The sequence below is a fragment of the Vespula vulgaris genome, chromosome 9 (genome assembly GCF_905475345.1).
Source record: "Vespula vulgaris chromosome 9, iyVesVulg1.1, whole genome shotgun sequence".
In the NCBI taxonomy this organism is placed as follows: domain Eukaryota; kingdom Metazoa; phylum Arthropoda; class Insecta; order Hymenoptera; family Vespidae; genus Vespula; species Vespula vulgaris.
This window is the reverse complement of record NC_066594.1, coordinates 446,274-472,592: the sequence shown is the minus strand read 5'-3', so window position 1 is coordinate 472,592 and position 26,319 is coordinate 446,274. Positions and strand designations below refer to the sequence as shown.

At 41.1% G+C, this 26,319-nt stretch overlaps 1 protein-coding gene across 3 annotated transcripts; it reads left to right on the top strand.

Moving 5' to 3' along the window:
- The first annotated feature begins 44 nt into the window (after positions 1 to 44).
- On the top strand, positions 45 to 26,265 carry LOC127066062 (histone acetyltransferase KAT6B). Of its 3 annotated transcripts, none has more exons than XM_050999304.1 (6): positions 45 to 184; positions 8,512 to 9,358; positions 14,700 to 15,184; positions 15,574 to 17,111; positions 18,951 to 19,336; positions 19,429 to 26,265. In XM_050999304.1, exons 2-6 carry the CDS (start codon positions 8,801 to 8,803, stop codon positions 23,839 to 23,841), a joined length of 7,380 nt encoding a protein of 2,459 aa, XP_050855261.1. In that variant the 5' UTR covers positions 45 to 184; positions 8,512 to 8,800; the 3' UTR covers positions 23,842 to 26,265. The 3 variants fall into 3 exon arrangements, with proteins under 3 accessions (XP_050855261.1, XP_050855260.1, XP_050855262.1); XM_050999303.1 differs by lacking the exon at positions 45 to 184 and adding an exon at positions 376 to 957; XM_050999305.1 differs by lacking the exon at positions 45 to 184 and adding an exon at positions 423 to 957 and having other exon boundaries at positions 15,574 to 15,662.
- Positions 26,266 to 26,319: the final 54 nt, after the last annotated feature.

The following is a 26,319-nucleotide window of genomic DNA, read 5'->3' as shown; positions in this document are numbered from 1 at the left end:
TGATCGTTAACGACGAATTAGTTCGATCCCCTCTTCCACCTTTTCTCCTGATTTCGACGATTAATGAATTTTCGTCGGTCTCGCATGAAAATCACCGTCGGTGCGCGTAAATTTACATTTCAATCGAAACGAAAAGTTTCGGTTATATGGAAAAAAGAACGACGCGATAAGGGACAGGTGTGAGGTGAGTAAAAGCGTTACGACGAAACTCCCTAGTTATTATCCGCGATCGTAACGCGGTTGGCAGGCCTGCCGTCGTGACCGTTTTGGCTTTTGCTCCCTGGCTGCAAATCATTCTTCGCGTACGGCGCCGTTTCAGGAGTGTTCGTGCACGTAATTCGTAACCCCCGACTCCCCTCCCTAAGCCCCCTCCCTCTCTCTTTCTCTCTTTTGGACTCGTCTTCACCGGGTGAAGTGGGAAGGGAGAGAGGGTTTCTGTTAGTGGCACGCAATGCCGAGAGGCACGCACGTGTGACGCCGGACGAGAGCGAGAAGGGCTTCTAGACGGTAGAGAGAGCGATTATTCGTGGAGATCGGTCGGGCAGGAGGTGATTGGTCGAGGCGAAGGCGCGTGCCGCGCCAAGATACACTCCGAAGTGAATGGGCGCGTTTCATCGTCCGCATTTCGGTGTACGGGTTCGTTATTTGATTCGCTATTTGCCTCGGTCCTCTCCTCGGTTCGTCGTTCCGCCGCGCCGTAGGAGCGCGCAGTATGTGCGCAGTGCGCTCCCACCGCGTGCGCGTAGTGTGTCTAACCCCCGCCGACGACTGCCATCTTTGTCAAGTGGGTAACCTTTGTTGATTTGTGTGAAATGTGACGCCGTTGTCGCGAGATAATTGGTGATCGGTGATTAAGCGCGAAGCGCGTGTCGACGCGATAAAGTGTTTAACGATAGTGTTTTCCCTGGAGTATCGTCGTCATCCTGGATACATCATAAATGGAACTATTTTGACCAGGTAAAGAAACAGCACCAGCAGCGATATAACAGCAATAGCAATAGCAGTAGCAGTAACAGCACAGCAGCAGCAGCAGCATCGGTAGCAGCAGCGGTAGCAGTAGTAGCAACAGCGGTAGTAGTAGCGGTCGTATAAGCAGCAGAAACGGGAGGAGGAGAAGGAGGAGAAAGACGAGGAATCGATGGAGGAGGAGGAGGAGAGGGAAAAGTGCTCGGAATATACGCGACTCGTCGCAGGAAGTGCACGTCTTCTCTATCTTCGGAGAGAAAGAGAAATAAAAAGAAAAAGAAAAAAAGAGAGATGAGGATATCGCCAAAGACAGTTGCCGTCGGCACCGTCGTCGTCATTACCGTCGTCGTCGCCGTCGTTTTCTACATTTTCATTACCATCATCTTTTTTCCTTATATTCATTGATGAAGATAACGGCGACGGTACACGTCCAAACGAAATTTCAAGCTCGAGCCTCGGCATTGAAAATTATTGCACGGGGAAACAACGGCGTCATTCCTCGATAATCCGAGGACGCGCGAAAATACGTGCGAAAAGAGATAGATAGAAAGAAAGAAAGAGAAAGATAGGAAAGGAGTCAGAGAGAGAGAGAGAGAGAGAGCCGTGTCGTATCGTGCCGTGCCTACTCAAGATGGCTGCCCGTCGGGCTTCGAGAACATTGGTCGGCCGTCGCGTAACACGATGCCTTCTTTCGGGCGGAGAGCGGCCGAACGTATGTCGTGTCGTATCGTTCGTTCGGTCACTTCGTCGTCCTTCGGTTTTTCTTCGAAGGAAAAAATACATTGAAAAACGGGAAGAAACGATTCGTTGATAAATGTAAAGATCATCGTCAGCTGGCTCGTTAAGCGACGGAATTTTTCTTCGAAAATGGGCACGAGCCGACGGCCGCCGGGAGGCGGTCGATCGTGCGCTCTTTCTCTTTCTTTATCTATCTATCTATCTATCTATCTCTATCTCTATCTCTATCTCTGTATCGCCCGCTCTCTCTTTCTCTCTCTCGTTTCCTCTCACTCTCTCTCTCCTCTCTCTCTCTCTCTGTCGCTGGGTTCATCGATTTTTCCACTCTCTATGCTGTCCTGGCTAGCGAGCTCGAAAGTGGACGAAGTGGTGGCCTAGGATAGTTTGCGTTAACGTTGTATCCGTCCCGTCGTTGCGTCTTCGTCCTCGTCCTCGTCCTCGTCTTCGCCATCGTCGTCGTCGTCGACGCGACGGGCGGCGGCAGCTGCTATCTCCCTCTCGCTTCCTCTCTGTTGTGTCTCTATTTCTCTCTCTCTCTCTCTCTCTCTCTCTTGCTCGCTCCTTCTAGCGCGCGCGATCTCGCTCGATCCGTCGGCCACCATCGTCGTCGTCGTCGTCGTCGTCATCGTCGTTCTCGTCGTCATCGTGGTTGTCGTCGTGCCGTTGCGTTGTCGTTGTCGTTGTCGTTGCGTCGTTGTCGCGTTGTACGAGAGGGCCCACAAGCACGCACAGCTGGCTGTGGAGAGTGGCCTCTCCTCGCCCTCGGCCCCGACGTTGCCTCGTTCTTCTCATTCTCTCTTTCTCTCTTTCTTTCTTTCTCTCTCTCTCTGTCTCTCTCGCGTTTCTCTTCGTTCTCTTATAACTGAACGAGCGAGTCGACGAGTTAAGCGAACGGACAAGCGACGGACGCGATCGCTCCTACCACCACGCTCTTCTCTTCGTCTTCTTTCCTTTGGACTAATAAGACAAGGAGAACGAGAAAGACGTTGCCTCTCTTTTCCTTTCTCTCTCTCTCCCTCCTTTTCCTCCTCCTCCTCCTCCTCCTCCTCCTCCTCTCTCTCTCTCTCTTTCGCCTACTCACTTGTTCACTCACTCCTTCGCTCGCTCCAACAAGATCGCGAAAGTCCTACGTGTTGTACGTAACATACTACGGTACATATGTGTGTGTATGTACGCTCGAACGTAGTAGCGACGGATCTCTTATTGTCTGTTTCTTTCTCTCTCTCTTTGTATATATATATATATATATATATATATTCCTCCCACTGTTCCGTTTCTTTCTTTGCTTCGACGACAGAACCCCCTTCGATTTCGCGCTTCTTTAACAGGTCCAGTCGAATACGACAAATATATATACACACATACATGCATATAGACATATACGATTATATTCTTTACGAAGTATATATATATATATCTTTTCCTTTACTTCTGAATAACAACAGGTAGATTCTTCTTTTTTCCTCGATCGTTGCCAATCGCATGACACGCGTCAGGTATGCTATATACCATCATGTAAATTTGAAGTGGCACCATTACTTTCAAAGAAACTAGTCAATATGTACATCTTTCTCATATGTTACCAGTTCCCTTTACTCGACTTTTTTCGCCGCTAAGAATTAGCCGTATCTCTTTCGATTAAAATTTCGATAATCTTCCCTATATTGTTTTAATCGTGAATTAATTCAAGTTCCATCAACGATATCATCGATCATCGTACATTTTCTAGTTTCTATTGATGTTATTGTTATTATATATAATCTTATTTTATCCGATCGATGTGACACATTTTCGATCAAATCAATGTACTCGTCGAATATCCGTTTTGTCGTGAACTTTTCCTTCTCCCCTCTCTCTCCCTATTTATCTATATCTCTTTGTGGTTATAACCCGTTAAGTTCGTAATAGGAAGTTCGTAAAAATAACATTTTAAATTTCGCGGTCCGAATCGAGCTGAAACAAGAAACTCTAGGGAATGGCAGATGCGTGGGTGTCAAGCGTGACGTGATGTTCCGTTCGATTTCCGTCTTTTTTATCATCTTCTAGTCTCGTTCCCACGCTCGAAAAAAGCCCGACCCCGTTGAGATCGCTCGATGGTGTTACAGGGATGCTTGGGAGGGTCGTCATCGTTCGCCTTTCGTCGTTTCTCAGTATGTGTTTGTGTTTGTATGTGTATTTTCTCTCTCTCTCTCTCTCTCTCTCTGTCTTTCTCTTTCTCTTTATTGGTACAAAGTAGCGCGAGTCGTTGAAGTGGTCTGTTGAAAAGAATACACGATGTATACCAAAATTGTTGAAATCAGCAACGGTAATTGGCCGATTAGAAAATTCGAGTCAAGGTCATCGATTCGCATTTTCAACGTCGTTATCTACGACGTTCGGCGAAATATCTTTCGAATGTGTCGGACGGTCTAATCTGTGAATTATTATATGCGAGAATTTCTTTACAAATATTAAGTTAGTTCTCTCTAATTAATCGTTCATCCATATTTGGAATTGAACTATCCTCAACGTAATCTCCGTTTGGTCATACGCTGAATTATCTTTAAATTGGAACGTAGATTCGACGAGAAGAAGAATATCGTTTATGTTCTAACGAAATCATCGAAGATATCATTTTATATATACGTTTTCTCGTATATATGTTTCTCTTTCTCTTGAAATAGATGATAGTCGATTATGGAATAAATGTCAAATATAACTAGTTTTATAACAAATTCAATTCGATCGTTTCGATTGTTAAAGTATTCGTTAATAATATTCATTGAACGTATAGAATCGGAATTTTTAATAACAAATTTCCTTCTATACTCATTTATTATTTGAATGATAATAACCTGTTAGATAATTAATATGTCTATTTCAATCGATTATCATATTTTTAACATTTCGTTATCGACGATACTTCGTGTTAAACCACGGAAAGATTTTTAACATAGATTTTGCATGTTTTATTTTCATAAAAAAGAGGAAAAAAAAGAAAGAGAGAGATGTGGGTTTCATTGAGTATCTACGCAACTTACGCAACTTACTAATGTACATTTATAATCACGCGTTTTTGCAAAATCGTTTTCTATCGTTTCTAGAGAAACTCTTCTATCTCTCATACGCGAGCAAAGAACGTTGGTCAAGTGTATTGCGTCGCGCTTATAACTTGTCACTTGATAAAGTTACAAAAAAAAGACGAGCTACGTCGTTCCGAAACAATCATTCGTATGTGATAACATGTTCGTATCCATCGCTGAAACTGAATAACTATTTTTTTTTCTTTTTTTTTTTTTTGTTAGGATAAATACATCTAATAAACTCGACTCTCGTATCGTTCAAATCGGAGTCGTTACTTCTCAATCGGTACGATTTTTCACATATGTATGTGTTTCACGCATGTATGTATGTATATGGAGTAAATCTTACAAACGAGATAATGATATTGTTATTTTCGCACGTACATAAATACATAAAGGTACGATAGCGATATCGGACGATATCGATCGTATTACATAATCAATAACAAAAGTTAGATTTATTTATAATATCCTTCGTTTCAATTATCGATAATTTCAAAATTTTTTATGTTAGGAGAAGAAACTTTTTTACTTTATAAAGATATATATATATATATATAGATAGATAGATAGATAGATACATATATTAAGAAGAAGAAAAAGAAATTTTGTGTAGAAATATTCAATGGATGGAATGAAATAAAGAGACGAAATATCCACGTGGCAAGAAAACGGCGCGTAGTTTGCTTTGGCATCAAGGATACAAGAGGAAAAGAGATAGAACGAGAGACTGAGAGGAGTAGGAGGGTCGGTTTAAAGTCGCGGTTTTACTACCTCTTTCCCTCCCTTACCCTTCTCTCTCTCTCTTTCTCTCTCTCTCTCTCTTTTACCAACTTCTGCTTCGTCTCCTCTATTGCCGGCAAAACTCTCTTGAGGAATATTTATTATCGTGCACCCGCGTGCGAAAGCTAGAGAGAGAGAAACAGAGAGACAGAGACAGAGAGAGTTGACGGCACTGGCCTAGGTCAACTCGTATCGCAGCTGCATCTCGTCTTCCTGTGATTCGCCGTGAGCGTTTAGGTCGTTTAGGATCTCTCTAATCAAGAAGAGGGAGGTTGGACAGCTTTATCCAAAATTACATTCTTTTTTATACCACACAGTTTTGTTTCTCATTTATTTTCTTTTCTTTTCTTTTTTTTCTTTTTTTTTTTTAAGTAATGTCGTGTCCTCTTCCACCGATGATTTCTTTTTTCTCGACAATTTTGTATAAATTACGTACTCGTCGTTTGTTCATCGTTTCATATTTTTTTTCCTTTTGCCTTTTTTGTTTTAAATAGATTACCATGAGAATTTTTACGATCGCGAAGATTTTGTTATTATAGTTCTTGCTTTGGTTGGATAATGTTCTTTTCATATTATAATATACCGTTGAATTTGAACAAGTTCGAAGTTTAAATCTTGATAAAATAAATACATTTTTGACATTCGTTGGTACAATAGTATTTTAACTGTTTCCGAATATCTAAAACATTGGGCCGTGTTACGCAATTGGACGCTGCGCCTGGAGATCTATCGACATATTGTATTTGAAACTGGCGCTATCGCGTAGCTTTGGCATTTTTCGACGTGAATTTAAACAAGCGTTATACCGTCTCACTTTGTCACTTTTTCCTATTATTTTTCGACAAGATTTTTTTTTTTTCAAATACTTGCCACTCACTTAAGCCACTTAAACTGGTTAAATAGTACTGATTTTGCATTTGTATTGTAATTGCGTCTTCATCGATTTGGCTGAAAAATTAAAATGTTTCCAGTTTCAAACTTGATTATTATTGATCGATTTCGTAATAAAGAATCATCCTTATGATTGTAATATTTTTTTTTTTTTTTTTTGATTACAAAATATGGAAAGACATTGGAAGAAAAAAATATATTCAAAACGTTGTTTATTTGAAATTTTATGATGACGTTTAGAGAATTGAAAATACGATCGTTAAGATGGAAGAAGACGCAAAAACAAAAAGAAATGAAATATAAGAAAGATCGTGAGACGTCTCCCGGTAAGATCTTCGAGTTTGCGGGTGGTCTTCCGTATAATATTGTAGTTACGGACAACGATAATGCATCCACGATTTGACGATCGAGTTATATCGTGACTCGGAATTACGGATCGCCGCGTATTCCTCCTATCGAAAGTTCTTATGATAATCTACACGTAGAGTAGAAGCATTGTTTCTCACGGTTGGTCATAATACAATGGATTAAAAGGGGGAGCCAGATTATCGGTCTCGGTTGTCTTTTTTTTCTTACTTTTTATTCCTTAATGACAAAAGAAGAAGCTTTTTTATTACTCAACATAGATCAATCTTCATGTGTTTGAACTAATTTCTTCGAATGCGTGTGTGTGTGTGTATAAATCATTTCTGTAACATAAATAAAGTACTGTAAACATATCTAGTTTCAAACAACTCCAAAAAATCGTCGATTTTACATGGAGTAACTATTATACCTGATAAAGTAAATCTAAGATTCGAACGAATCACGGGAAAGTAAAACGACACGGAGAGAAAGAGAGACTTTGTGTGTGTGTGTGTGTGTGTGTGTGTGTATACGTGCAAGAGAGTGAGTGAGTCAGTATATTTGGTGTGTGTACATAGGTGCGTATGGGAGATCGAGTTAGTGAGGCCACGCGTTCGCCTATAGGTTGTTTCGCGTTGCGCAATATGGTTACTCGTAATACGTTAGTTCGCGATTTTAAATATTTCTTCCCGTTCTCTATATACTATTTTATTCGACGTATACGTTTTCTTCCTCTAAGGAGGAGGGAGAGAGATTTAAACTCATAGGAGAAAGTCGGAGAAAACTGAGAGATCGTTTTACGAAGAAATTGTTTCGATTCGCTCGTCTACGATTCGCTAGAATGGCAACCTTTAAAATCCTTTCCTTCGTCCTCGAACCGATACTTTAACCTTTTGAAGGTTAGGTTAGACGATGATGCTTTTCGTTGAGCTTTGGAATCACGAATATTTCGTCGATCGATTGTTAATCGATATAATAGTAGGTATCGTAGGATAGTCGAGTGAAAGCTGGAGGATAAAGGCTAACGCGTCAAAGGACGTGGGAAAGTGTGAGACACGATCAGAGTTCGATACAATGTTGTAATTTATTTTCGATAAAACTTTATCAATAACTATCGTTTCTATATATCGTACGCACGCGCGAACGTGTGTGTGTGTATAAAATTTTTCTTTTATTGAAAGGAGCAAAAATGCGAACGAAAAATTGAGATAAACGAATTTGGTCATAAGATGCATAAAAATTCATTTTTATAAATTTATATTGATTTTAATGAAATTACTACGATCGATACCTCTAAAACCGATCAAGATCGCACATTGTTGTTGATTTACAATACCATCAGTTAATTCAAAGCAAGACTCGTTCCATATATCAATCGTCTGAGTCTCTCAAATCCTTTCGATCTTCGGTCGTTTTTAGCGAACCGCCGCCATGAATCCCAGATCTTATTTGGATAAAGCGACGGTAATACATAGAAAGAATCGAACGTTGGACCAATGTGGCGATTCGCGAGACTTTCGCTCGTATATTTTTCATATCCGTAAAGTGGATACCGCTTTCGTTGTCTTTAGAAGAGTCGACTCGTTGATGGATTGCCTACGTGTCACGTTCGATGTGGCTTCTGACGATTAATATATATGCGATTAATATCAATGCGTATTTTGACACACACATACGCGCACAAATGTATGTACGTATATATATATTTCTTTTCTTTTTTTTGCAGTGGGTCTCTACGAGGAATCAACAAATCAAAGAAAGAAAAAGCGGAAGAAGAAGAAAGAAAGAGAAGAAGAAGAAGAAGAAGAAGAAGAAGAAAAGAAAAGAAAAGAAAAGGTGGAAGAGGAGGGAAGGTAGGGAAGTGGCAAGTGGTGATGGACCTTGCCGTCTGCAGGATGTGAAGAATGTCGCGAGCTCGGGACCAAACGTTACCGAGCCTCGATATATAATATATCGCGGGCTCGGAGACAGCCCTCTCCCTCTCCGGTAGCCTGCCCTCCAGGTGGCTTTCCGAGATGGACGAGAGCGAGTCAGCCGACACATGGTCGGTCTGGTTCCTGGACGCGATACGAAAGATACGTAGCCAGAAACAGAGGCCGAGCGTCGAGCGAATATGTCACGCAATAAGGCAGCATCATAATTTTCACGAGGAAGAGATCGCGGAACACCTCGAGGTTGCTGTCAAACGGGGTGACGTTCTTAAGATCTTCAACAAGGGTCAATCATCTTATAAGGATCCTGGTGGTTTGCAATCGAAGCCATTGAAAGTTGGTAAAGGGACCGACTTAAGCAAGGTTTTAGGCAAGGCTGTGAGGGAGCTCGGCGAGAGAGACGGTTCCAGTTTGAAGAACATCGAGAAGTACATAAGGCAGAGTCATACGGTAGAGGAGGAAGCTGAAGGAGATCTCAGGACAGCTCTGAAACTTTCCGCGAAAAGGGCGCTCGAAAGGGGACTTGTTCTTCAAGACGGTAGGCTCCTCAGGCAACCTGATAGGCCGCCGTACTTCAAGAAAGTTGGTAATGCTGAAGGAGCGGCTCATCACAGTCTGTCTCAGGAACATCTTGCGCCCAAGGTCAGTAATAGTGGTGGTAGTAGTAATAATAATAGTATTAATAGTAGTAGTAATAGTAGTAGTAGTATCGGTACCAGTACTTGTTGGTTTACGTCTCGTACTTAACTGATGGTACGCGGTGTTTTCGTGACCTTGAACTCGGCTACTTTGTGAGGCAAACAAGTATACCTTTATCCTCCCCCCTCATCTTATCTTGGAAACGCTTACGCTTGATATCCCGAGGAGAGAAGCCAGAATTTCAATTTTCATCCAAATCTTCGATTTACCCTGAATCATGACCGTGTTTGTAATGCTCCCTAGAAAATAGGTCAAGGACGATCCATTAATCTTAAACGCTGTTCGTCCACATCTATAGCTTTCAATGGCGATCACGATTTCGATGGTCACGTGGTTAGTCCGCCAAATACCCCTTCCGTTTGAAACGCATTTAGATGGAGTGCTACGAGAGCACAAGATCAGTGAGACTTTGACCTTTATTCATTGAGTATTGCTATTCATTAGGTTGCGCATGTTTTGTATCCGACGTTGTTAAAGCCTGCTTAAACATTCTTCTTTGGATATTAATAACTATATCTATTTTATCTTCGTTTACAATAATTAGCGATTACTGAAACAGTAATTAATCGTGATCATATATTTTTACAAAAATAGTGTGAATCATTACACGTATTAGCGTTTTTTATTGTAAGGAACGGATGAACATCTCGAATTCGTATCTCTATCTTAGCATTATTATTTACGAATACAAATTTTTTCTCGACGATTCTGTCAAAGAAAAGCGATAATCCCGAGACTGCTTTTTTGCCCCTTTTTTTCCAAGCTAGAATACGTTAGTTATCGATTAACAAGAACAGAAATGTCGTCAATACACCGCGATGTTAAACGACACTATTCGTTTTCTCTCAAATTTTGACAAAAACTACTCCGAGTTTAAAATGTAAACGAAACTCAGTTTTTCGTTGAAAATACCGTTGAAATTGTCTTTGTTAAAGTTGCTCTTTACTACTTATGTCACTGACTCCTCGGATGACTCACAAAAGAATTGCTGGCAACTTTATTCGCTCGTGGTATACATAAAAGGATACAATGTAAAGCCACTTCGGGAAAAGATCGGTAGGATTATGAAGTTTCTCGAATGACGTGTCATTGCATTGCGAACAAAAATAAATTGAAAATTAAGTTTACTGATATAATGAACGCTAACGGTAGCGTAAAAATGCAATGAAATCTCACCGCGAAAGGGTAACGGGTCGATACATTTTTCGCGGTTGGCGTACCAACTCTCTCTCTCTCTCTTTCTCAGTGGTCGTAAATTCTGTAACAGACTCTCGGCATTTGCGTCAGTGTGGTTGGTTTCCTGTCTCTTCGAGGCATGCATTGTATTGTGTTTCGTTTATAGAACACCTCTTAGTAATCCATATCAATTATGGAAAATTAAATGCTCCCGCAATCGTAAGAAAATATAAATCTTAGAAAAAAAAAGAAAATAAAAATAAAAAAGCGATAAGAAGAAAAAGAAAGAATATATTTTTAGATTCGAATATATAAGACTTGTAGAAATTAAACGATTACAACGTAGACATGCGATAGAGAATAAAATAAGTAAGTAAAAATCGATTCGCACAATGAGGGGGAAGGAGTCTTGGTGCGTAGAACGTCGGGATTATTCGCGTTGGAAGGACGACATAACGCGACGCAGCAAACGAAGAAGAAGAAGAAGAAGAAGAAGAAGAAGAAGAAGAAGAAGAAGAAGAAGAAGAAGAAGAAGAAGAAACTAAAACAGCAAAGATGGCCGAACACGGTGGGCGCGGAGTAGTATCACGCGCGAAGTCTTTACGTGCGAATCAAGCAGGAAAATATTACGCGCTTGTTACCAGTCCTTTCTTCGCGCGGCTGCCCAAGTCACGCCGTATGCCCACGCCTCGAGAAGTCTCTTGGCTGAGGGAAGGAAGAATGTATGGAGCGTAGTGTTGTACGACGATGAGGAGGAGGAGGAGGAGGAGGAAAGGAGAGGGCGGGGGTTAAGAAGAGAAGGAGAGGCGTCGTAGGCCATAGAATCGTTCCATCTCTTTCTCTTTTGAACGAAACTGTTTGCTCGAGGGAAGAGAGGGAAAGAGAAAGAGGCTGTGGGGAGAGAAATAGTAGAGAGAGAGAGAGAGAGAGAGAGAGATGAAAAAAGTTGTTGAAGAAGCAAAGAGGGGAGCGACGATGCGCTATCTCGACCGACTTCCGGCGAGTCGTTTGTATATCGCTTCTCTTATTGATCCTCTGCGCGCATGGAATCGCTCGACGTTCTCTCTCGTTGTTCTGTTCTGTGCTTCTCTCTCTCTCTCTCTCTCTCTCTCTCTCTCTCTCTCTCTCGTTCGTTCGCTCGCTCGATCGCTCGCTTGCTCGCTCACTCGCTCGCTTTCTTCCCCCTCCCTTTCTATTCTTCTCACCTGCTCGCGTGGCCCGCCGCGGCGCTCGTGTTTTACGTGCGTGTCTCTCCGCCGTCGGTGAGCGCGGAGTAATCTCGAAAACAGTGTACGCCGACGCGGGACCGCCAATCGCGGTTCTCCTATCAACCTAGCTTCTTCCTTTCGCCGTAATGCGTCGCTACGTTGCACGCGCCCTCCCTTTCCCGCGCTTTTTTCGACACACACACAGCTTTATTCTTAAAAATGCTTACATTTTTTTTTACGTTACTACTGCCGTCTTTTGCAATAATTTAAATTGTTATATATGTTCGTATCACGTAAGATCGACATACTTTTCTCCTACATTTTTCTCTCTTTTTTTCTCTCTCTCTCTCTCTTTTTCCTTTTCTTCCCTTCTCTCTTCCTTTCCCTATTTCTTTCTCTTGCTACAAACGTAACGCACTCGTGTGTGGCGAAAGAAATTCTTGCGGTTGGAATGTGACGGACTCCTCGTGCATTAGCGCAAGACAAAATTAAATTTTCGATCGATCGAAGTACTTGTTAGTAACACATACAGCACGGTCATTACTATTATTAGATATATAACGTGGTAAGAGGGACGTAATCCGATCGACCGGTCGAACGGTACAACGTCGGTTATTTGATTCTCCGCGAGCATCTATAGAGCAACAGGTCGTTGGACCGAAAGACGGGAACGCGTCACGTGCGCTCTCTTTCCGACTGTTACGCATCTACTTATTCCATTGAAATGCAAAGTTGTGAAACTTTGTGAAACAGCACGAAACCATGCAAAACTATTACGTTCTCAACGTTTTGGATGTTTTAGTGTATTTAGGCGATAAAGTATCTGCTATAAACATCATACATTTTGTACACGTATATACGTATGGGAAGGGTCATTTTTAAAATTACTTCAGAATTCTGCATTTCTTTTTCTCTTTTTTAGAAACATTTTCTATTACATAATTCTAAGATAACATTACAAATCGGCTATAGTATGTTTTTATGTAATTGTTAAATTTCTCTTTCTTTTTTCTTTCTTTTTTCTTTTTTAATTTTACAATAAATACATGAGTGATCGTGTTACATATGATTCTCTCTGTATATGTTATAAGATTCTCCAGAGATCGTCAACCTCAAATGTCTCGAGTTCACGACTATTTCCCTCGTCGTGATATTTTCATGCGACTCGAGAGATTGTGATTACCACCTCGATCCGGCCTCCAGGATCTGTCGTAGATCATGCGGTTACGTAATAACGATAAGATTGCGCGTAAAAAGTGCGTACGCGAGTATGTTCATCGACCTTTCGCATTTCATTGTTAAGAAAAAGCATTTGCCAGCTGTTTGAATCACGTATAATAACTATGTGCATACATGCTCGCGTGTACACACGTCAGTGCGTAATACATCGAATTGCATGTTCAATATTTTTTCGAGCTCGATATCGATCGAACTGTCCGGTACTCGTTACGTATTTAGGAACTACTACGGATATGCACCCTTACTTCCAATCGTATTTGTACATATCATAAAAAAAAAATAGATATATATGCATGTACACACGTACGTGTGTATCGTCTAGATACATACACGGATGCATGTGCGGCCTATGTTCGAGCAAAATTCAGAGAGTAATTAACAAATAAATTAGTGTTGTAGTTGGTACTCTTTCGATTAATTTATTCATTTAATTTGTAGACGAACAATCTATATCCGAGTATTTTAATATAATACAAAATATAACTCCATACGCGTATACAGTCGTAGACATATCTTAGTTTTGTATATACGTGCAGAGTCAAGCGTGAAGTGCAACATGCGTGACACGTATCACGCCATATGGCCTTTCGGTTTTTCCCAAAGTAGAATAATCTAACCGCTGCTTGACCATGTATCCGCTATTCCTCTAAAATATCTTCATAAGGTCGTGTAAAATGGGAAAGCACTATCGTTTTCGTCTTACAATCGCCGTTACGTTGAACAAGATCGAACGAAAGAAATGTATTAATTTCCATTTTCCGCGGATTAAGAGTTGTGAGAGAAAAGACGATTTAGATATGGCTGAGAAAGGAATGAATTTGGCGATTTATTTCTATTCCTCATTTATTTTCGATATAAAACTATGTAAAGCATAATGATACGAGTAAAATTTGATTTCATCATTTCCAATGATCTTTCACGTAAAACAATTATCTCTCGATTTATTTTGCTTTTTCATTATATTTTCTGTTTGAACATTCATTGTAATTTGAAGTTCGCACTAAATTAATTCCACGCGCCAGATACACCTTGAGAACAAGGGGCTTATGCTTTTAATAAGATGCACCCCTCGTTGTGTCGAACGTGCAAAGGATACGGTGTTGGCGCGAGCAGTGGTAGCGAAGGTCATAGTACTGCGATCAGAAAACGAATACTTTTGTTTTATGATCCAAACTAGTTTTCTCCGCTGGTCTACACAAATACTCGTACCTGTAGTCCGACAATATAAACAAATTTGCGAAGCCGATGCAAAGTTTACGTTAACGTGCTTTCTTTACGATAAAAAACACGACCTGTAATGATAGCTTTCCCTGACATTGTAGTTGCGTCGTGCAACTATCTTGATTATAATCTTAAGTTCTTGTCTCGTAGAAACCATCGTCTCTAGATTAGGTTATTTATAGTAGAAAGATCAGCGTCAACGTTGTTGTTCTATGATTTATCGCTCGTTCCTCTCTCATCGTCTCATAGAGAAAGAGAGAGATTATATTACATAGTGAAGGATATATGATTGGTTGCTTACCCTTAACAACCTCGAACGGCTACTTAAGATTGAATTTTCACGTTGAGACGATGTCATTCATACTCTCTTTGTATATATCTATCTATCTAATTGATATTTTCGCTTCGTAGTCCGATAAAGATTTATTTTTTCGTTGCAGTTACCGGCTCCGCTTCCAATATGTAGAGAATGTCTTGGTGCGACGATAGCCAGCAACAATAACAACACCAAGCGTAATAGTACCACCAATGGCAGCGCATCGGAAAAATTGAGCAGGTGTAGCATTTGTGGTGCAGCGTTACACAACTCTTGCGCACCACCCGAACTTTCGATACTCGTTGATAGGGGTATAACGTGGTCGTGCGACGATTGTTCGCCAACGTGCGCGGGTTGTCAGTTGGATCGAGAGTCTCAGAATTATTTGGTAAAGTGTGCCGGTTGCGTGAAATGTTATCATCCTACCTGTTTGGATCCGGCTTTGGATAAGAAGAACAAGGCACCTTGGAGATGTCGACATTGTCAAACGGCGCATACACCTGTTTCTAAGGACGATGGAAAGAAGGGCAAGGTGCAAGATTCATCCACGCTCGAAGATACGCCGACAAGTGCGAGGAAGAGACTTAGCAAGTTGCGTGAAAATAGAAAGTAAGTGATCAGAGATGAATTATTTAGATGACTCGTTCGGTCTGATTATACTTACGATGGAAGGATTTACGGTGGAGATACTGTCAGTGGTGTTGCGTTTTATATCCGAATGTTTTCGTGTTTTCCCTTTGTTGGATCGAAAGCTTTTTCCGGTGTATGTTCTTTACTTTTTCTCGAACGTGTAAAAAAAGTCCATTGTTAAAAAATATCTACTCCCACGTTTTTGAGCCGTTTAAAAAATCACTTGGGACTATTACTTCGTGATAAACCGACACATCAGGAGAGCGTTCGTCACTTGTGATCCTTCCCTTGTTAGTTTGAAGTTACAAACGAAAAAAAGATAAGGCGCTAAGAGTTACTGACGGGTTTATCCTTTTGAATAACCGTAGGTCTACTGTATCCAGAAAGAGCCTGACAGCGTCAACCCCGGGCAAGAAAGGAAACTCAGGAGTGGCTCAGGTGGACAGCAGCTCGGACGGTAATGCGGGTGTTGTCTCCCCTCGTCAACTACCTTTGATTCCTTCTCCTTTACCACAACCCCCCACCCCACTCGCAGGCCAGGGTAGGCTGCTCGAAGAAAAGAACGACCGGATTTCCAAGGAAAAACAAAAGTTCTTTAGGCTGAGCATGTTCAACGCGGATCACAACAAATTAAAGCGGGTGGGGGGCGGTGATAAATGTAGACCCTCACAGAACGTTAGTCCTAGGTCGACACGGGGTAACGCGAATTTGAAGAAAGTCGTGCCTAGTAAAAGTGTACCACTATCTAGTAGTAGCAGCAGCAGTAGCAGTGAGGCCAGTGAGAGCGACAGTTCTGACGGGAGTGATAGTACGGACGATGACGAGGAGGAGGACGAGGAGGAGGAGGAGGAGGAGGAGGGTAATAGTTCAAGCGAATCCAGCGGCTCGTCTTCCTCGGAAGAGAGCCGAGAGGAAGAGCAGAACGAAACGCCGAAACCAAAGGGCCCCTTTTCTTGTGATCTTAGCGAGGATAAACCTTGGGGCTTCGCCGCGGCTGCTGCCAAGTTGAACACGGAATCTCCTTTCTTTAGCAATATCAACAACACTTTCGGTGCGCCTTTACCTAAACTCGATGTAAGCAATACACCGACCTTTGGTATTCATATACAGCCTGCCGCTATTCTGGACGGTACAAAGAAGCAGAAAAATGCGACGAATAGTTTCGCGAGCATGGATAGTAAAATAAAGCCCGGAGTTGGTCAGCTAAAAAGCCTCTTCGACGGACTAAGTCATTTCTTTTCAGCTCCCACTAATAGTAGAGCGAGGACAGGTGCTCAGGCACCGAATTACGCACCTGGCAGAAGGAAAAGGTCCAACACCGACGATGGGAATAAAGCGAATAAAGTATTTAAAACCGGTACGGGACAAAGAGGCAAGCGGGAAGACTCGCCTGGTGCTAGGAACAAGTCGAAAGAACGGAGAAAGATCGAGGACGGCAACGAGGAACTGGTATCGAGAACTCCGAGACCGGGTATCTTTGTACCTTCCAGCGAAAGCTTGTTCGCCTCTATGAACAATAACGAGAAACCACCGAAAATGACTCCGTCAAATTTGGTTAAAACCGCGGTTAATAGTAAAAGGCACGAGCACGAAAGAAGGAAATTAATGAAAGACGATACGTCTTTGGTAAAGTGTGCTGACGCTGATTTGTCCTCGCCATCGTCATCGCCGTCTTCCTTGATGAAACACGAACAGCAACAGCTACACTCGCGAAAGAAAGAAAAGGTCACGGAGGCGGCAGCTCAGTCACGCCACCCTGCGCCCGCTGCTCCGAAATCCGGCCTGTGCTCCGATTCCCTCGTCAAATCTAATCCTAACCTTAAACCTAATCCACGAGCCTGTACTAGCGCCATCACCACCAACACCACCACGACACCCCGCGCGACACCCTGCTCCACCAGGAAGGGTAAGAGTCTACCCCATCCATTCACAACTCCTAACCTCGATGATGCACCCAAGTCGCAAAGAAGACTTCCCTCTAATCTAATCCTCGCTCACCACCACGTGGATGTGTTGGCGGTGTGGTGTGGTATGATGTGTGTGTACACGTGCGTCCGATGAGCGTAGCTTCTTTCAACGTAACACGAATACTCCGGCTCTAGAGCTTTTCTGTTTTATTCACATTCATGTGTGTGCGCGCGCGTGCGTGTGTGTGTTCATACATATATATGTGCATATGCACGTGCGCGCGCGTGTGTGTAAATACACATACGCAAAAACACACATATATTTATTTTGTACATACACATATTTGTATCATAGACTCACACTTTCATTTTAATCGTTTCACCATTCTCTAGTGACCCATTTTTCGACGAATCCTTTAATAGTGTTTCTCTAACATGGTGTAAAATCAATGGAAGCAGGTTCTATACGTGGCATTGCTCTCGAGAAAAAAGAACATTTATATACAAATTTATCATTTTAACTGGTTTCCATTACTTTTATACTATTTATACGTGATGCATGTTGTTAATACTATCTTTCGAGACTGACACGTTATGATTACTCATCCCGAAAAGATACAGCACGCGATTAATTGCATGCGTTGGTACACGCGGCAACACACGTGTAACACGTGTAACTTCCGCAACTTTATATGATACTTTTATTATTTTGGTTCATAAGTACATAATTTTTTAAGTTTTATTCGAAACGTACGATCTGACGAACCCTCGTTTCTTTGAAAATCGTGATTATTCTGAAAGAAGTTATATCGGAAAATTATGTATATGCGATTTTAACTAGAAATGGTATAGTATCATATAAAAAAAAACATGCTATTATCCTTGTACAAATTGATGCTTCATCGAACCTTATCAGAGCCTCCGACTTCGATCCTTCATCCTCATATCCTGGCAATAAATATGGAAATAACTATAACAAACAGATTACAGGGCGAAGAAAGATTTTATTTGGTGGCATATCTCACTCAGCCGTCTTCTTGAATCGCTCAAACTGATGCCTACCTGCTGCTGCTGACATTAAGCAGGCACTGTTGCTGTAACTCACCGATCCAAGTTATAAAATTATCCCTGCAATATAAAAGCTGAATTTAATACTCTGCCAACACATCCTATGAAACCTACCTTAAAGCTTTGCTGTTAAAAAGACTACTGACAATTATTAACAGAAATTACATCATTTTGTCGCAGCTTTTATTGCCGCCTGAGACTCCTTATGCCACTGGTCAAACCTCTGCTTGCCAATTAAATCCATTTTTATCGATTTATAGTATTTAATATATCTCGGACGACTTAAATCCTTCCATATGTTTTTTCAATGTGTACATATGATAGTGTCTAATGTTTTGCAAACGTTTCGTCGGGGTTTTAAATGTTATTAACTTTTATTTCTCGCAGATTATTGTTCTAACGTGAGGTTATACAGTTCGAAATTATTGTACGTAGATATGTATTAAAACTACAAATACAAAAAACATTGTCGCATTTGACTCAGATCATTTTCACGTATTAATTATGTAAATTGGTATATATATATATATATATATACACACATATATAATGTATTGTATCTTGATTCAGAAGGACGAAATTTATCAAACATACATCATTAATCGCAACATTATCGTTCATAGCATTATTATATGCATATATCGTTTCGTCTAGTTATCAATCTGAATTCAATAGATATCTCGTTATAATAATTCCTGTACTGTTCTTGTTTTATCTAAAATAATTTTTCATACTAATTAAAAGGGAACTTTATATTTCTTATTTTACAGATGAACCGGTCGTGCCCCAAACCTTACCACCTGGAGTGACACAAAGGGATGTAGAACTGTTCAAAGAAGCTCGCGACAGGGCGGCACGCTTGACAGTCACCAACGACGACGACGAGGAACCTCTGTCTAGTCATGTCACAGGTGGCGCAAATACCAACAATACGCGTAATCCAGCAGCTATTGTCTTTGGACGTTACGAAGTAGAAACGTGGTATTCCAGTCCGTTCCCTCAAGAATACGCAAGATTACCAAAATTATTCTTTTGCGAATTTTGTTTGAAATACACAAAAAGTCGTGCTGTTCTAGACAGGCATATGGATAAGTGTCAATGGAGGCATCCACCTGCTACAGAAATTTATAGGTGCAATGGATTGTCTGTTTTTGAGGTACATGAGAAGGACTTTTTAAAGAAACTATACAAGTAATTTACTAGCTGATATATCATTTCTAACGCGATTATCATTTTGATATGTTGCAGATCGATGGGAACGTCAACAAGATTTATTGTCAAAACTTGTGTCTGTTGGCAAAATTATTTTTAGATCACAAAACTCTTTATTACGACGTAGAACCATTTTTATTTTATGCTGTAACAAAGAATGACAAATATGGCTGTCATTTGATAGGATATTTCAGTAAGGAGAAACATTGTCCTGCCCAAAGGTATAATGTCTCTTGCATTATGACGTTGCCGCAATACCAAAGGCAGGGCTTCGGCAGATTTCTCATTGAATTCAGTTATCTTTTGTCCAAAGTCGAAGGAATTCCTGGTACCCCGGAAAAACCACTATCCGACCTTGGACGTGTATCGTACCATTCTTTTTGGAAAAGTGTTGTACTTGAGTATTTAGATGCACATAGGAGTGCGACCGAAGTAAGAATAGGTGATATAACGAAAGAAACTGGTGTGTCGGCTCATGACATTGCTATGGCGATGCAATTGTTAGGATTTATTAAAACGGTTCATTTGCCTGGCGAAGGAAATTCTAAAATCGCTATTGTAGTCGACTGGAGTAAAGTTGACGCGCATATGACAAAAGTACGAAAGAGTTCCCGTATCAAACTCGATCCAGATTGTTTGCGATGGATACCATTACTAACACAAATACCTAATCCTTATCAAAGCCCCGAAGAAAGCGGTGATGCCAGTTCAGAAGCTTCTCCAACGATAGAACCTAAACCTGTACCAACGATCGTTGAGAAAATACAGAGGGTAAAAATAAAGAAGAAACCGCGCAGTAGAAGAATAGGACAGCGAAAATCGTCTCCTTTAAAGCCAAAGACACCAGTAAGAGCCACGCAACAAAAAGAGAAGGATGGAAAAGAAGGAGAAGAATCTAAAGTGCCTAAAGAATCAAAGGTGACAAATGATATTATGGGAGAGAAAGAAAAGAAAGAACGAGATCAAGATAATAATCAAAGTAGTAATACGGGCATAGGAATTGAGAAGAATTCAACGGAAATGGAAAGTAAAAGCGTTGCGTCGACGCCGAGAAATGCACGAGGGGGTAACGTTTCAAAAAACACTAATACATCACCTACATCGAAAGTAACGCCTGCTTCGACGGCATCAAGAAGAAGAATTCGAGTAGCGAAGACCGCCGCCGTGGAAACACCGGCAACCACGCCTCTAAGAAAACGAAAACATTCCGAGAAAGTTGAAGCCGAAGAGAAGGAGGAAAAGTCTGAAGTGAGTTCCAGGAAAAGGACTCGAGAATCATTAAGAGAAAAAGAACGAGAAAAGGAACGCGAACGGGACAAGGAGAAAGATAAAGAAAAATCGAAGGAGAAAGACAAATCTAGAGACAAGGATGCTCAAAAGGAAAAAGTTGTGGAAACGAGAAAAACACCACCGAAGGTAGTAACACCAACTCAATCGGTCAATCAGAAGCCAGCAAAGAAACAATGTAAAGTCGACGACATTTTGTTAAAGGTAACTAGTAGACAGACTAAATGTTTGCAAGCCAAGCAAATGAAAGAGAAAAAGATGTCGGAAGAGAGTCAGTGTAATGGGAAACAAGATACGAAAGAAGTCGCTAAGACATCCCCGATATCGAGGCGTGGCAGAGCAAAAGCGGCGGTAGTGGAGCCGCTAAAAATGCCACAATTAAAACCAGAACCACCTGCGAAAGATAGAGCTGAGAGTCCTGTCATAACACCGCCATCTCTGTCTCCTCCTCCCGACGACATAAAAAATACGTCTTCTACGGATAAGCAATTGCTTACTTCGGAGTTGCAACCGGGAAAAACAAGCGACGCAGAGGATAACAAGCCTGAAACGACGGAAGATAACGCGGTTCCAACTACGACGGAATCGGAAGTAACGTCAGCAAGTCCGGGAGAGTACGAAGGTGGGGACGAAGACGAAGGTGAAGAGGAAGAAGAAGAAGTACCTGCACCAAGATCACAACCTGTAGCACAGTTTGCAAACGAATTGGAGAACACGTCGAAAGAACGAAACGAAGATTTGGACCAAGTTGGTGTAAGTGATGATAATCAGAACAAGGAGAAACCTTGTTTATCAAACGTGGAGCCTGAACTACCAGTCGTTGGAGATCAAGAAGATATTTTAAAAGTACAGGAAAAAGGCTCTGACATAGGTAAGGCTGTCGATTGTGTGGAGTCATCTAAATTGGTACCTGAAGTCTCTTTATTAAAAGAAGACGAAGTTAAGAAATCAGAAGTTTCCACGCAAGAGAAAGATATCCCTAAGGAAGAAACGATGGTTTACGAACCGTCTGGTGATTTGAAAGAAGACGACACAACTCGTTTAAAACCAGAAATATCTCCTTCCACGCCTACAGAGAAGAAGGAACCTTTTTCAACTCCAAACGTAGCTTCTCCGGAAGTGCAACCGCATACTCCACAGGAGAAGCTTATATCGATCACGGAGCAACAAGATACGTTACAATTACAAAATCAATCCGAAGAGTTGAAACAGCATTCACCAGAGAGTGGTAAGACAACGCCACATCTCGAAAATCCTGGTTCGGTAAAAAGGACACCACCTTCGCAACCGGATTTACCTTCCATGGGTGTATACACGCCTGATTCCACAACAAACTCTGTACATTCGTTGCATTATGGCCAATGCGATCTAGACGTTAGTCAGCTCGGCTTAGAGTCTCCTACTTCTATAGCCAGTGATTTGGCATCGCAAAACAGCGTAGAAAGGCCACCAAGTGCGTTACCATCGATGCCAGCTGGACCTGTTACGGTTCCGATATCAGTTTCGATGCAAATCACGGCACCCTCCACTTCGGTATCGGTGAACATACCGCAACAAGTTCAATACGCTGATTGTTCAATGCCACAACATACACCGCCAGCTCATGTCAGTATACATCCGATGCACCAACCTCATACGCCACAATCTCTTCAACAACCACGAACTCCACAATCTCATACGCCCCAAAGTATACCCACGCAAAGTCCACAACCATTACCGCAAAGTCACACGCCTCAGCCACTTCCTCAATCTCACACGCCACAACCTCTTCCGCAATCTCACACACCTCAAAATATACCGACGCAGAGTCCTCAGCCAATGCCACAAAGTCATACTCCTCAACCTTTACCACAGTCACATACTCCACAACCGATGCAGTTATCGATGGCACAGCAGACGCAAAGTCAAAGTATGGCGCATACGCAATCGCAAACGACGCAACCACAGCAACCATCGGCTCACCAACAACAACAACAACAACAACAGCAACAACAACAGCAGCAGCAGCAGCAGCAGCAGCAACAGCAGCAACAACAACCGCAACAGCAAACGCAACAGTCTCATAGCAATAAGAGAGCCAGTGGTTCTCAAACGACTCACAGGTCAAGATCTGCACAACAAAGTAGATCTCATCGAACGACACCGCCGACGCCGCATACGCAAACGTCGCAACATACGACGTCGTCGCATACGAGTCATACAACTGTAGCTCATTCGACTCACATACCGCAATATCAACAGTCGTCCTCTATGAGCGTACCGCCTGTGCCGCATCCACATTCTCATACGCATGCTGCACATTCTCACAATATGGCTGTCATTTCGCAAGGAAACTACATGGCCGTGGCATCACAAGGTTTTCCTACTCAGAACACTTACGTGATACAACATCGAAGTAGTAGATCCGGTGCACCGACGCCATGTACTACCGCCACCAATTTCTACATACAAACGAGTGCGATGCCACCACATTCGCATACGCCGGCACCATCTCTTCCTGGTTCGAGTAATCATCAGACAACGAATTCCTGTAGTTTGGCAAAATTGCAGCAGTTAACCAACGGCTTGGAGATGATACCGCCTACGCCACCACCGGCCATGAATTTGACACCACCACCGCCCATACCACATACCATGACGCCACCGCAGACGTCGAGGCAATTACCGACGCCCCCACAGGTACCTTTAGGCTATCCAAAAAACTACTACAACGTGAACACGGTGCCACCAGGTACACCAGGGCCACCGAGCAGATCGGCATCGAGGTCATCGTCCAATTCAAATATGCCGTCTCTTACTCAGCCTTATCCCAGCGAGAGTCTCTATCGACAGACCCTAGATCCTGGTAGCACGTGTCCGCAGATGCAAAGTGCCGCTAGCAGAGTCAGTCCGAACGTGGCATTGAATACGAATCTCATGGCTGCCGCACCATACGGATATCGAGTCGCTCAACCGGCAACCGGTTACATGAATCAAGCGGCACAACTGGGTGGCTTTATGAACCAAGCGAGCCAATTACCTGTTGGTGTTGTAAACGTACCTGCACCTTATTCTCAGGATCCTCATCAGCAGAATCCAGCGGCGGTGTACACCACGTATCACGGCTATATTAACGGAAGCCTCGCGATGCAGCCGTTAAATGGTACCATGAGGCCACGCTAGTTGTCTCGCTGATTCCATTTCTTTTTCAACGGCGAAATCCTCCACAATTCGTCGTAGCCGATCAACGAACTAATTTTATCGGACAAGTGAACGCTCTCTAAGATATCACGACCTTCCGTATTTGTCGCCATCAATCGTCACGAGCGTACCCCGGATTATCATACTTCCCTGACTTTGCTTCCAGGTTCGTCCGACGCGAGCATTCACGACTATAAACATCCTTTGGATTTTTTGTACAGATTGCCTCGGTTGCTACTCTTTTTACAGTGCCGTTTTTTATCTCGCTCTCGTATTTCGGTGAACACCATTTAGTGTGACAGTAAAGAGTACAAAGTAGGATATGGTTGGTCGAAGTGAAGACTCAACATTATTTCGAATTGTTACTTTATCGATTTCTCTCTCTCTTTCTCTCTCTCTCTCTCTCTCTCTCTCTCTCTCTCTCTCTTTTTCTTTCTCTTTCTCTTTCTTTTTTTTTATGACATTTGTGATTGTAGGAATGAAAAAAGAAAGCTCGGTAGTAGTAATCGTAAATGAATACGTTATTAGTATCGATAGGATACTTTTTCTCCGAAAGGGGATTATTTATAATGTTGTAAGGGAGGATGTTTTAGCAACAACCGTAGGTATAAATTTACAGTATTTAACATACAATACGACATTTTGGCTCCGCGAGAAAAGTAAGGTTTCGTGTTTCGTTTGAAGTGTCGTATCCTATTGTTGAAGGATTCATGCTGCACGGGCTTTCAACTTGTCGATAAAGATTAACGAGGTACAATTATGCGTGGTAATAGGAATTTGTAACTTGTGCATTTAACGATTGACACTTTCCGTGCCGCATCAGTTTTGTGATTAGTCATTCAGGCCACGTGAATCATCGTTTGATTCACATAAGTTCATTATATTTGTTAAATAAATCATGTTCCATAAGAGTTACGAAATTAGAAAAATTATTATTGTAAAGAAAAATTAATGGATTATTAATTAAGGATTAATGTTGTATATTGCATTATAAGTAATATACATAATAATGATTGTAAATTATACATATAATAATAGTATATTGCCAGATATCAGAAAGTATTTCATAACTTTTTGTTTTTTTAGCTATTGTAAAATATCCAACGGCATGGAATGTGTTAAATATCGCACTGGATATCAGTTTTTAAAGGCCAATGTAGGCCCATCGATTTGTCTCTTCAAATCGATCAAAGCGAATACATATACATACGTATGTTTCAGCAGGGTCTCATCCTCCCGACATCGGCGCGCAACAGTGTTATGTTTTATGTATCATAGTATGTATATATATATATATATACAAACAAACAATATATATATATATACATACATATATATATATATATATATATATAAATACTTACAAATAATATTCTGTTTGATATTATAAATTGTTGAACATTGTTGTTTACGTTTTCTTCGGGGCACGCTGTACTTTATATGTATTATAAAACTACTTATCACTATGACAATTCTATTATCAGAAATTATTCTATTATTGTCATTGTCATTATAAACATTATCATCGTCATCGACATTATCATCATCGTTATCGTCATTATCATCAGCATCACAGTCTTTACTATTATCGTTGTCGCGTCATCGCGCACGCGCGCGCTATCATGATTACTATTATAATAATAATAATTATTATTAATTATTAATTATTGATTATTATTATTAATTATTAATTATTATTATTATTATTATTATTATTATTATTATTATTATTATTATTATTATTATTATTTTTATTAATATAATATTATCGCGTTACTCTTACTACACCAATCGACATACATAATTATATTTTACTCATCCCGCACGTTCACGCATCTATCATTCGCTTATCTATCATTCGCCATGATGCGTAACATTTTTATTATTCAGTACCGCGAGGGGGCACACTAGTTTCGAAGGAAAAAAAAAAAACAGAAAAAGGTTTATGACTGCACGATTGGTTCTTCCACGAAGCGTTGCGAGATTTAGCGAAAATTATTTTTTGTATTGAAACGCGCGAGAGGTGGCATTGTCGACGATCTCCTCCTTATCGTGATAAGGGCGTACGGGTGCTCGTTCGTATGACTTTAAATTCAAATTACCCCTTTCTCGTGTACAACGCTTCGCGGAATGGCCGCAGACCAAATAATATATATATATTATATTATAAATATTATATATATTATATATATATTATTTATATATATATATATTTATGGTACGCGTTCGAGTTTAATTTTTTCAAACAAGAGGAATAAGAGCGCGAACGTTCGAGTTGCGCCTAGTTTGTAGTATAACTCGTAAGCGATAAGGAAGGTCATTAATAGTGTAAAAATACATCAATATTTATTGTACATAGATCTAAAAAATACTAACAAATAAAAAACAAATCAAAAAATATAAAAATTGTCAGTAGTGTATGAATATATATATGTGTGTGTGTATATGCCCGTGCGCGTG